Genomic DNA, 13,424 nt, shown 5'->3' with positions numbered 1-13,424 from the left:
TAATAAAACTGATGATACTTTGAGTATTTGAATAAGATTTAAAATGTACCAAACAAAGAATTTTTGTATACACGCAAGCGAAATCTTTAAAGAGAAGGAAATAAGGTAAAGAAGAAAATAGATTTCATAATTGTGGTAAAGGTCTCAAATGGCATGCTGCTTATTCGCCTACTTGTGAGGGTAGAGTCCTGATACGTGCTCCGACATGAAGTCATGCCTTGTTAGGATTCCCACGATCGGCGGCCTCTGCAATATAAAGAGCATAAAAAACAATGGTTAAAAAGATGAATGAAAAAACTTCTGGAACCTGCAAGTATGTGGTAGCCTGTTTGTTTTTGTATGTGTAAACGAGAGACAGAAGCCTACCCCACGTGTTTTTGGCACCACAAGCAAGTGCCGGAGGCCAAGCTCCCGGAAGAGAATGGCTGCTTTAGCGAGTGACATTGTTTCCACAACTGTGTATGGGGAAGCATTGGTAATGGGATGGAGATCAACATACATATCCATTTCATCTTTACGAATATCCAAATCTTCGAGCTTCACTCCTTTGCCTGATCCAGCTTTTGCAAAATCACGAGCCCTGAAGCTCCTCATGATTTCTGATCCTGTCATGATTTTCTGTTTGGTAAATTTCCTTCCTTTAAGCAAAACAAGAAGATGAGACCTCAAGACTAGTCCACACAACTCTGGAGCATCCGAGAAAGGTGGCTCATCAATCACAGGGAAACCATTATGCCTTGTCATCTTCAATGCATGTATGATATTCCCCACTTTCTCAACACCAGAAAATGAAACTAAGGGACCAGAAACGACATCGCTTGCAACCAAGTTCTTCATGTATGGTTCAGCATGCGCTTCCAGATAAGGCAACCCCTTCATCGTGACAATTTGGTCATAGACACCCATGTTGAAACAATCGGCCACAGTTTTTGAAATAAGAAGAACAAGCATCACCAATGGGAGCATCAATAAGTCATTAGTAAGTTCAAGAAGTATAACACAGAGAGACACAGTCGTTCTCATCGTGCCACCCAGAAAGGAAGCAGCTCCAAGAAGGGAAAAGAGACCACTGTCAAGATCAGATAGAGAACCAAGGAATGTCCCGACAAGACGTCCATAAGAGGCACCGGCAAGTATGACTGGAATGAAGAGCCCAGAGGGAATAGCAATACCATAAGTGATAATGCCAAGGCAGTATATAGCAGCAAAGAAAACTAGAAGGGTGGAGAGGTGAAATGACTGTGCAGTGCCAGAGCTAAACAGGTTGCGGATTGCATCATCATTGGTGTTGAAAAAGAGAGAAGCAAGGTCATTGTAATGGCCAGGCGGACATTGAAAATTCTTGTAGTTTCCAGAACGACCCACAGTAGGGCATTGTTCCACCTTTAGGTAAGAAGGGCAAGGAATGCACTTTGAAAGCCATGGCAGGCCATAGGAACAACATGAGGTCAAAAGTGATATAATGATGACAAGCAGAAATTTGAATGAACGACCTTTCCTGCAATTCACTCTCAATCAATAAGATGGAAGACACAACAAAATTGCATATGTAAAGTTATCTTTGGATGAAGCAATAATTAATACTCGTGCAACCAAATTTATAATCCAAAATTCAAGAGATATCATGCATGAGTTAAACATCTAGCCTAATTCTGTCATCCCAAATTTAGAGCTTTCAGAAAGGTTTGCAATTATAAACACTGCTATTAACTAGCAACTTAACTACACAAGTGTAATTTATAAAATATGGAGTATAAGATATAGTTGTTGAAACAAAATCTCGTAATTTAGTGTTAGGATCCCAAATACAAGTTATAAGAGTTGAATCCCATATCGAAAAATATGGGTTTTTAGCATGAGATTCATACGGGTTTGAACTCTCTAATCTCACTAATTAGTTTTTAGTATAGTTCTCCCAAATTTTATATCATACATCTATCAAAGACCATATGTGTGGGTATCAAATCTGCCTTGATAAAAATCAATGTAAAGGGGAATCTGAGGGCATACTCATTGATGATGCTATATGTACGAAGAACTTTGTTCACAAAGTAATTGTAAAGGCTTCCCAAAACTCCTCCAATAACTCCAAGGAAAATAACTGCAAGCAAATCAGCAGTGCTGTAACTGCTCGTTGAAGAAAAGACATCAAACATGATCAGACCACCTTTCCCAAAGAGTCCACATTTTCCACTCCGACAGAATTCTATCAGACCTCTCAAAACCATTGCCACTACAGCTGTTGTGAAAAATGTCCTCCAAAGAAGAGCACTCCGCCACCTGAACAATTTCATAAGTATAATTAAAGAAAAAATTGTAAAGAAATGCAAAATACATTTTTGCTTTGTTTAGCATTGTGCCAAATGAACTGGAGCCTCTATGATTTTTGTGCTCATGTACTTTCTCTCCAATTTTTGCCGCAACAAGCTGACTTGAGTAATGTCCGAAGCCTTATGTCCTTTTATAATTTACAGTGTAAATCTAGCTGCTATTTGTTATATCAGCATTTGTATAAAAAAGGGTGGAGGAGGAATATACCATGAAGATACTTCTTCGAGGGCAAAGAGAACCCCGCCAACAGGGGCACGGAAGGCAGCTGCTACACCGGCAGCTGCACCACATGTAATTAAATCCCTGCGATCTCGATCATTTTTGAAGTATCTGAGCCATTTCCAGGTCAAATGGTACTTTCGTGAACCACCTTGTCCAAGTAAATTGGCTATACAAGAACCAGTATGTACCATAGGTCCTTCCTTACCGACAACAAATCCAGCAGCAACTCCAAAAATGGAACCAAAAATCTGCCAAATTTAGATTTGCAAGTTATAGGAAGTTTGTTTTCAAATCTTTCAAATCAGGCTCATGTCAGAAACAGGCATCAAGTAACCCCTGTCAGTTCAAAGGATACAGAACTATAGGCACAAGATGGAGACTCTATAACACTCCGAGAAACAGGCTATGCATTGGGAATTGATTAACATTCAGATAAGATTACAGGTCCTTCTATGCAGTTAACCATGGCTAATTTCTTTTACATGTGTCAAGAGAGAATTTCTAACCCACCTTTACAAAGAGGGTGCTCGGAGCCAATATAGAATGAGCATCTATGCCATTGAGGTATGCCTTCACCTCAGGAATACCTGATCCTGCCGCAGCAGGGGCAATATAAGCACAGAGAGCTGCAGCAATTATAGCCAAAACCATGTTGCAACTTGCATATGTAGCGAATGCCTGAAAATACCTGTACTAGAGTAAGGATCACTTCATAGTAAATCGAAAGTTTTACAAGCCTTGAAGATTTGGCCTACTTTAAAAAATTCAGACAATATTCAGGAGGCCCTATTAGCTTACTTATTTCTAAGCATGAGACTGTTGGTCAGAAGAAGTTTGACCCCAGCTATATTTTCAACAGCAAGATTATTGAGAAAGCCAACAACCCCTGTAGCCAGCCCAATGAGGAGTGCAAGTGCCCACTTGAGAACAATATACTGAAATATCTCAACCTTTGTTCTTGATCTCCAGTCTTGCTTAAAAAGCTCATTCTCGACAATTCTGCAAAAGATTAACAGAAATAAGAAAGGGCAAATACTTCCAATATGGTCTTTGTATTTTTTTGACAGACAGAAACACATTGTGCTCATCAGTTCAAATCATCACATAAGCCACCTGCCATCATCAATAAAAAATTTTCACTAACAAGATAGTCAAACTGTAATGATTAAAAGCCTCATGGATGGTAACACATAAAACATATCATGCAAAATCAAAATTCCAATTTCCTTCATTTTTCAGCTGATTAAACAAAGCCTACAAAGGTATACAGAACCAGAAAGGTAAGAGGCAAATAAATTATAATTGGAATCCAACATGAGACCAGAAACTTTCTTTTTTTTTTTAACATCATTCTTCTTTTTCGACAACCAAACACAACATCATGTTTGAACTCTTTTTTTCTTTCTTCTCTTCCATTTTTTTTCCTCAACTCAATCAAAGCCTAGAATACATAAACAAGGAATTAGAAACACAAGAGGGGAAACCTGAAAAGGAAAGAGGTAAACAATTGAAAGCAATATCTATAAAAGACCCAGCACTCTTTCGTTTCCTTTCCCTATTTTTTCTAATCAACCAAACAAAGAAACACAAATTACACAATGTGAACTTCTCTAAACGAAAACAACACAACAAAACAAAACTTTACATCTTTCTCTTTCCTCTGTAAATCCCCACTTACCAAACACAACCTAGAATTATAAATTAAAAAAATGAAGGGGAAAAAACCAAAATCAAACTGGAAAGTGTAAAACATATATAATCAAGAAACAAAAATGCAATGACCCCTGCCTCGACGTTGAGACACAAACAAATGTGATTCCGAGGAAAGAAAAGCTCTGGCAAGTTCAAAAAACTTGTGTATAAGCTGATTGTACTTGATTTTTCAGTTAGCAACACAAAAGTAAAAAGTCTTGACTATTTGGAAACTCCCTCGAATTTCTCTTTCAAATTTCTGCAACTTACATATTCTAAGTCCAAAAAAAAAAACAAATTAAGACAAATGCCAAAATTCACACCTCCCACAGACTGAACAGAACTCAGAAAAAAAAAAGGCACGGAAAAAAAAACCTATTAAAATATGAAGGTTTACAGGCAAATTTCATGATGTCAACTTTGTCAAACAACAAAATTTCCCATCTTTCTATATTTTTCCTTCATATTCCCTCACCCCAAACACAACTTAGAATTACCTTTACAAAAATATTAATCAGATCAGAATCAGATAATTTACAACCTCTCATATTAATTTCCCATCCTTCAATTCTTTTTCCTTCCATATTCCCATATGCCAATCACAACTAAAATTAATTTAGAAGAAGAAGAAGAAACAAATTAAGACAAATGCCAAAATTCACACCTCCACATACTGAACAGAACTCAGAAAAAAAAGGGCACGGAAAACAAAAAACTATTAAAATATGAAGGTTTACAGGCAAATTTCATGATGTCAACTTTGTCAAAAAACAAAATTTCCCATCTTTCTATATTTTTCCTTCATATTCCCTCGCCCCAAACACAACTTAGAATTACCACAACAAAAATATTAATCGGATCAGAATCAGATAATTTACAACCTCTCATATTAATTTCCCATCCTTCAATTCTTTTTCCTCCATATTCCCATATGCCAATCACAACAAAATTAATTTAGAAGAAGAAGAAGAAACAAATTAAGACAAATGCCAAAATTCACACCTCCGACATACTGAACAGAACTCAGAAAAAAAAGAAAAACAAAAAACTATTAAAATATGAAGGTTTACAGGCAAATTTCATGATGTCAACTTTGTCAAACAACAAAATTTCCCATCTTTCTATATTTTTCCTTCATAAAACACAACTTAGAATTACCACAACAAAAATATTAATCAGATCAGAATCAGATAATTTACAACCTCTCATATTAATTTCCCATCCTTCAATTCTTTTTCCTCCATATTCCCATATGCCAATCACAACTAAAATGAAGAAGAAGAAGAAACAAATTAAGACAAATTTCACACCTCCGACATGAACTCATATTAAAATCAGGCAAATTTCATGATGTCAACTTTGTCAAACAACAAAATTTCCAATATATTCAACACAACTTAGCCAAACAAAAATATTAATCAGATCAGAATCAACCCTCATATTAATTCCCATCCTTCAATTCTTTTTCCTCCATATTCCCATATGCCAATCACAACAAACCAAATACAACTCCACAAAAACAAAGTACCGATCAGTAAGTTTACAACAAAAAAAAGCCAAACAAAAATAAAATTCATTATTCAAATATTCCCACATAACAAACAAAACTCAGAATTTGAAAAAAAAAAAAAGCCAAAAACAACAAAAATCAAAATGAGTTATATAAGAATGTGTACTACATACTCATGTTATCAGATACCAAACACAACCCAGAATTAAAGTGAAAGTTAAAAAAAAAAAAACCAAAATGAATCAAATCAGAAAGTGTGCAAGTGACTCATAAGCAGGAGAAACAAATTTCCTCATATCAACTTTGCAAAACAAAACCAAAATCTCCCATCTATCAAAACTTTTTCCTCCATATTCCAACATATCAAACACAACGCAGAATTTATTCATAAATAAAGAAATAAATAATAGAAAACAAAATAAAATTAGAAAGGGAGCAACATACTCATAGTCGAGAGACTCAATGGGGCATGTATTGGCACCAACAATGGCAATCTGTGAAGTAGTATTGGTCCTGTTCCTAAGCAACAATGGCTCTCTCACCATCATGCTAAATTCTTTTCCATGATCCGGTGTTTCTGGTCCGAACCCGTCATATTTCTTCCTTTGATCACCATTCAAGCTTCCTCCTTCAATCTCAATGTCATTATTATTCTCATCTCTCGTAAAACTATCACTATCATACTCCATTTTCTTCTTCTACCACCAATCAAAAACAAATCCTTCACAATTCTGATCAACCAAACACAGTACTTTCCCTTCTATATCTTTTCCTTACGTCCACAACCACTTCAAATTCAAAGCACTTTACGAAAACAAAAACAAAACATTACTAGACAATTGAAAAATTAAGAACTTCTCTTCTACGTCTTTCAAAATAACTTTCTTCTACATGAATCTTGCTTCCAAAAGCATTTTAAATAAAGACAGTTTCCAAAAACAACCCATTTGAGCTCAGTACATCAAGATATCATATGCATACCAAAGCAGGAATTTGAATTCCAATTTGCTTTTTGTTCTTTTGATTGGAGAGTTTCAATAGTAGCCATGAAAAATAAATTAAATTATATATTAACTAGAATTGTAGAAAAAAAAAAAAAAGGTAATTATTTCTAGCCCCTTAAAAAAGGGGTGACGCGAGGTGAGGATGATAAATGCCAAAATTTATTTTTATTTATGGGATAAACGACAAGGCATATAAGGTTTCCCTTTATGTGCCTTTAAATGTCCATATGAAGAGTTGAGCTTCTAGATGATACGTCCATGTGACCAAGTTTAACACATTTGTAAACACACACAGGTAAGTTTTAAAAATTTAAATATTTATCTATTATCAAATTTTTGTTAAAATTATTATTAAATATAAAAATAAAATTATTATTTTAATAATATATATTAAAAACTATATAATTTTATCTTATTTTTTATCAAATTATAAAAATTAACAATTTCATCCCTGTCTTAAGTTTGAAAAGTTAATATTTTATTTTTAGAGTTTGTTTCCCTTCTCTAGTCACCACCATTTTGATCGATGGCTGGTCATTTTTATCCATCTTCTAGCTCCAACCACTCTAGAGACACCATTGATGGCTGACGTGCGACGAATCGAAGAAGAAAAGTCGATGGATCTCATGGTTCTTTGATTCGTCATTGTTCCTTCTTCAATTCGGGTGACAAATCTCTTGTCAGTGGTTGAGCGTCATCTGAGTCATCGCGAATCAATAGGATGAAGACGAATCATCTTTATCTAACCGAAAGTTGAAGACAAACTTTGTCCAACGAAACTGCTCTAGTGGAAAGGTCAACGACGGGAGAAGAAGATGGAGAGAAAGTTGGTTGATGGCAGAATGAATTTCAATTGTCAGAGAAATAAGAAAAAACCTTAAAAGGAAAAAGTAAATTTTTCAAAACTTTATTTTGGGAGAAAATTATTAGTTTTCTAAATCAATAAGAGGAAATAAGATATAATTTTATTTATTTTAATATTACTAATAAAATAATTATTTTACCTTTACCTCTAACAAAAAATTCTTGGGTATGTAGAAATTGATTAAACCTTGAATAAATATTTGAATTTTTGAAATTTTGCAAATGTATGTTTATCTTTGCACCAAACCTTGGGTGGGAAATAGTCTTTTAGCTCATTTGGAATAACACTAATATGATTGAAACTTTTTCCCTTCAAATTACGAAATAAATGTTTACCAAATGAAAATGCCTAAAATAAATGTCCTTGGGAGGAATAGACTGAGACTATAGGGACTGAAAAATTCCCTGTTTGGACCATTATTTGAATTGAATTTTCTAAATAATAAAACAATATTAACTTGTTCATAATACTCCAATAATGAAACCTAATATTTGGCTTGCAATATGAAGAAGATGGAAGAATCTAGAAAAGAAAAGGTTGAGTGGAGAGGGGATCCATATGAAGGAGCTTTAACAAACAACCCTAAAATCAACATATAATTTTGAGGAATCTAAAAAGACCTAAAGTTTGGTGACTTGATTACTTGATTCTATAAACAAGCTTACAAACAACAAATCTTGGAAAGCAATATAAAATTTCTAGAATCTGTAAAAGTTTGAAAGTTTGGTAGAAATGATAAAAAAAGAGAACTTTGGAAAATACCCAAATTTGAACTAACATAAATTTGGAAACAAACAAAAGAAAAAAAAAATTATATTCCTCTAACAAATCTATCATATTTCTATTATTTACTTAATATTTTTTATTTTTTTTTAAAATTTTAATCACTATTTTCATTTTCAAAACACTAATACTGTTTTTCTATGTAAGAGAAAATATCGATAAACAAACAAATAAATCATCTATAAGATATTTTCTAGATTATTAATTTTTTTAGTTTTATATTAATATTTTTTAAATTTTTTTATTTTCAATATTTTTTAAATTTTAATCACCATTTTCATTTTCAAAACTCTTTTTTTTTTTTTTTTATATTAATATATTCATTATTAATATGGTTTTTTAAATTTAAATTTACGAGAAAAATATATTCCCTTCAAATGGTAGATTTTTTTTTTTCTAAATTTAGGAGAAAAAATAAATTTTTATATTTTATTTATTTTTTAAATAAAAATATTACCAGAAAACCCAAATACCACATTGAACCCATAAATTTATCAGTTACAAATCATATAAATTGCTGATAAATTTATTATATATTAAATTCATGTATTTATTACTGGTAAAATAGTAAATTATTAGTAATATATAATATGTAACTGATAAATTTTTCTTTAATGTTGTTATTATTTCAATTAATTATTGTGTCAACTTTTAATATTCCGGAAGTTGTTTGGCTTGAAAATTAAATTTAAAAAATTGTAGATAAGAACTTTAGGTCTTTTTATTAGTTTCCAAAAGGTTTTACAAAACTAAAAATTAAAATTAAAAAAAGTTAAATAATAATTAAATTTTAAAAAATATATATGAATAATTCAACTTTTATTGCAATTTTCATAACGATTATGATCGGACGAGATAAATTCTTTTTCAAATTTATTTTGTACTAATTTTCCAAATTTAATTAGAAATATATATTTTAAAATAATTCGGACCAAACTTGGATACACCTTTTTTTTTTCCTAGTTTGAAAAGGAACTATTTAAATAGAAAAATATAATATGACTATAAATAGAGTTAGATTCGAACTGAATCGAGCTCAAAGTAAAACTCAAGTTCAGCTCGATTTACATAAAACTGAACTCAACCTTGTCAAGCTAGCTTCAAATGAGTTTGAGTTTGACTCATTTCGAAAGAGTCAAACTTGAATCGAGCTTTTAACTAATTCATTTTTAAAACGACGTCATTTTAATATATATTAGTCAAAACGATATTGTTTTATATCAAAATTTTTAGTTTGCGAGCTTGACAACTAAACATCTCAAAGCTTGAGTTTGAACTCAAACTCGAAAATATTATACTTTCAGGCTCAAATTCAAATTCAAACTCGTTTCAAACTTGTTCGAATTGAATTCAAATAAACTCAGTTCAAATATAATCCTAATTATAAATATTTCTCGAGATTACATATATCTTCACGATATTGTGACCAAATACTGAAAAGGAAGCCTAATTTATGTTATACTGATGAGGGAAAATAAATATTAACGGTTGGAATATATATTAATGTTGACATATTCATGTACTGTCCCATACAAAGATGTTCTCATTTTAGGTCTGGCTATTTATGGAATATAGTTTTATATATAGAAACTATACCATATATTAAATCAACAAAATATATAAATGTCTAGGCACATTTAAGGGTGTGACAACTACCTCTATTTCTATCTCTATCTCATAAATGAATTATTTTTAGAATAAATTATATTTTTCCACTCAACGTTTTGATTAAAAACTTTTTTTTTTAATCTACTGGATACATAAATAACGTTTTCAATTCTAAAACCTAACTTCATTTTAGAAAATTAATATAGTAAAATAAGTAATCTTTTTACATATATTATGTTAATGTTTTAAACATAATTGTTTAACTTTTATACAATTTTAAAATTGTATAATACAAGTCCTACAATTGATTTTTGGTCATTATATGGAGAAGATGAAGTAATTGTAGTTAAATGTAATAACCTTATTTGAATGTGTGATTGCCATATAAGGGTTAAAGATAATTGGGATCTCGTGTTGAATGTGAAGTTTTTAGTTAAGCACTTCCATTTGTAGCACAGAGTTTGACGGGAGAAGAAAATAGTGAAAGTGATAGTGTGATGGAAAAAAAAAAGGTTTTGATATAAATTTTATATATAAATAAAATTATATGTATTTATTTTTAATATACAAATGAATATGCATTTGATGTGTGTTATCTTGTTATTGAATAATTTTGAATTAAGAATAAAATAATATTTAATCATATGATGATATTTTAAATATGTATTTATTTATATATTAAAAATAAATATTTATAATATTACTCTTTATATATATAAATATTTTAAAATTGTATTAATTTACAGTGGTATGATAATTTTAAAAAATAAAATAATTATGAATAATATGGCCATTTAACCTTTTAGCATTGTATGAAGACACCTTTCTATGGAAGAAGTTAGGTTTGGGGTGAAAAAGTGTATTTTGTACATTTAAAAGATAAAAAAGGTTTTAGTTCAAAACCTTGGGGGAAGAATGTAATTCACCTCATTTTTTAATTTTTTTATTTAATTTTTAATCTCAAGGGTTCACATTCTATGTGAAAATTTTACTGAAATTGAAAAAATTAATCATGAATTCACCCACCCATGTGTCATGGATCCCGAAACATTAATATAATGACACCTTGCATCAATTTTACGCATTTTTTGACTTGCTATAAAGTAATATAATTTGAGTAGCTTAAAAGTATAATAATGTTTATTAAAAATAATAATATTGTGTACCTAAAGTTCGTAGCATGGGATATATGATTCAGATTTAAAATCATAGGTTATTTGCATTATTAAAACTTTAGCATCATCATCGCTATTAAATTACATATTAATTTTCCTATTTTCAATATTTATATTTGTATATAATTATCTAAGTTGGTGATTTCATAGTGGAGTGGATAATTATATACTATTTTGTATTAATGTTAATGATAGAAGAAGTTGACCATGGTGAAGTCTTCTAACTCATGATAAGGTTTATAAATACTATCTACTTAACCATGGTTAATTTAGATATGTCAAAAAATGAGATTTAAATTTATAATTTTTTATACATAATTTTTTCTTTTTTAACACTCAAATTACTTATGAGAGATACTCTTATAAAATTATAAAAATAGATGGATGTTTATAACATTTTTCATTTTGATGAATAATAAATTAATATATGACTAATATGGAGCAATATTTGTGCATTTATTTTAAGTACACAAATAGATATATATTTATATATATCATCACGTGACTGAATATTACTTTATTATTAATTCAAAATCATCAAATCATATGATAACATATTAACAAAACTATATGTACTTATTTTGAGTATACAAATATATATATATTTAATGTGTATTATCTTATAATTGATTGATTTTAAATTAAAGATAAAACAATATTCAATCATGTGATAATGCATATAAGTGTATACATATTTATATACTTAAACTAAGTACACTTAATATTGCTCATAATATATATGTGTATACATATTTACATATTTAAAATAAATATGTATAGTTTTATTGCTTCAGATTTAATATCACTTTCTTTAAGGAAAATCTTAGTGTTTATTTTAGTGTTTCTCTCTCTTTTTTTTTTTTGTCTGTATTAATTTTTTATAAAAATAATAAAATTATATGTATATATTTTAAATTTATAAATAAATATGTGTTTGGTTTATAATTTTAAATTAAAAATAAAATAATATTTAATTATATAATAATATATTTTATTTATTTATTTTTAAATATATATAATATTGTTTTTTAAAAAATAAATAAATATAAAAACGTGATGATGTAAAATTCTGTCAACTTTTTTCCTCAGTGTTGACGGAGCTGGTTTGTCTCTGCTATTTTTTGCTTGATTTGCCGAATGCTGGGACTGCATCTTCTCCAGTTTGTTGGCTGTCTCCTCTTGCTTTTCCTGGCCATTTGCACCTTCATTATCTTTCAACTGCAGTTGCCAAATTCCCGACCTAACCCCACCGAGTGAGTTTGGTTTATTCTTGTGTTTGGCTTGTTGGTTTGCCATGTGTTGGGTTGCTGTTGACCTGTACTTTTGGATGCCATTTGTTGAGTTGGCCAATGTAGTAATTTGGAAAATATGGCTCTGGTTTTGTTGGATGTTTGTGCTTTGTTGGTTTTCAATGGCTGCAATTATGTTGGAATGTTGCTGGACTCCTTGTTTGATGCCAAACAGGAGTATGACTTGGGTCGGGGCCATTCGGGGGTCCATAACAGAACGTTGTATAAATTCATTAGGAACAATAATGGTTCACTGTGTTCACATAATGAGGAGCAGACAACTGAGTGCTATCTTTTTGCTAGGAAGTTTTCTCCGAGTGCACTGAAACCCTTGCTTCACCTCAGCTCCAAGGCGATGGATTTTGAAACATTGGGTGCATGTAGATTTTTCGGTTTTACTATTAATTATCATTTAAGATTCTAAATTTAGAGAGCTCTTGTCATAGCTTATAAATTTTGTTAGGTTGGATTGATCCCTTTGTTTTTTTTACAGGTTTCTGTAGAGAGAATTGGGTTCAGGATTGACCATCTAGACAGTTTGCTAGAGCATTGACAAATTTTGAGAGTTCTTGTTGAAGAAGAAAACATGAGCATAGGAAATAAGCTTCAATTATGGTTCCTCAGGTGTAATATCTCGTTCTCTTGTCGTGGAACATGCATTTTTCAAACAAGAATATTGATTATAGCTTTTGTTTGTGTAGTGCTAGAGAGTCGTTGAGATATGGGTGAGGCTAATGTCAATGTTTTTGTAGATATTTAACTGAACGGTAATACCAGAAGTGAGGCGAATTGCTTCCATAGAATTGAGGTTAAAGTTATTTCACGGACACCTGTTTAGCCAATGACTAGCCCGTTTATTAAAGATTACATATTACATGTTTCGACATGGATTCAAAACCAACTGGGTAGCTAAGAGTAAGAATAAGTCATGGTCGACTCTGATTC

The 13,424-nt window shown here is 30.9% G+C and overlaps 1 protein-coding gene across 2 annotated transcripts; it reads right to left on the bottom strand.

Moving 5' to 3' along the window:
- LOC123212908 (chloride channel protein CLC-c-like) lies at nt 1-6,812 on the bottom strand. Of its 2 annotated transcripts, XM_044632146.1 has the most exons (7): nt 6,200-6,812; nt 3,352-3,552; nt 3,064-3,241; nt 2,539-2,801; nt 2,011-2,280; nt 367-1,498; nt 1-246 (listed from the first exon to the last, which is right to left on the bottom strand). In XM_044632146.1, exons 1-7 carry the CDS (start codon nt 6,442-6,444, stop codon nt 169-171), a joined length of 2,367 nt encoding a protein of 788 aa, XP_044488081.1. In that variant the 5' UTR covers nt 6,445-6,812; the 3' UTR covers nt 1-168. The 2 variants fall into 2 exon arrangements, with proteins under 2 accessions (XP_044488081.1, XP_044488082.1); XM_044632147.1 differs by lacking the exon at nt 6,200-6,812 and having other exon boundaries at nt 3,064-3,231; nt 3,352-3,489.
- Nucleotides 6,813-13,424: the final 6,612 nt, after the last annotated feature.

Source organism: Mangifera indica, chromosome 4, assembly GCF_011075055.1.
Source record: "Mangifera indica cultivar Alphonso chromosome 4, CATAS_Mindica_2.1, whole genome shotgun sequence".
Taxonomy (NCBI): Eukaryota; Viridiplantae; Streptophyta; class Magnoliopsida; order Sapindales; family Anacardiaceae; genus Mangifera; species Mangifera indica.
The sequence above is the reverse complement of the archived record's forward strand: the minus strand, read 5'-3'. Positions and strand labels throughout refer to the sequence as shown.

Coding starts and splice junctions, on each gene's coding strand:
- LOC123212908 (XM_044632146.1), bottom strand. CDS start 6,444: ATGGAGTATGATAGTGATAGTTTTACGAGAGATGAGAATAATAATGAC. Junction 3,553..6,199: donor ATTGAGTCTCTCGACTATGA/GTATGTTGCTCC, acceptor AATCTTTTGCAG/AATTGTCGAGAATGAGCTTT. Junction 3,242..3,351: donor AGTCTCATGCTTAGAAATAA/GTAAGCTAATAG, acceptor ACTCTAGTACAG/GTATTTTCAGGCATTCGCTA.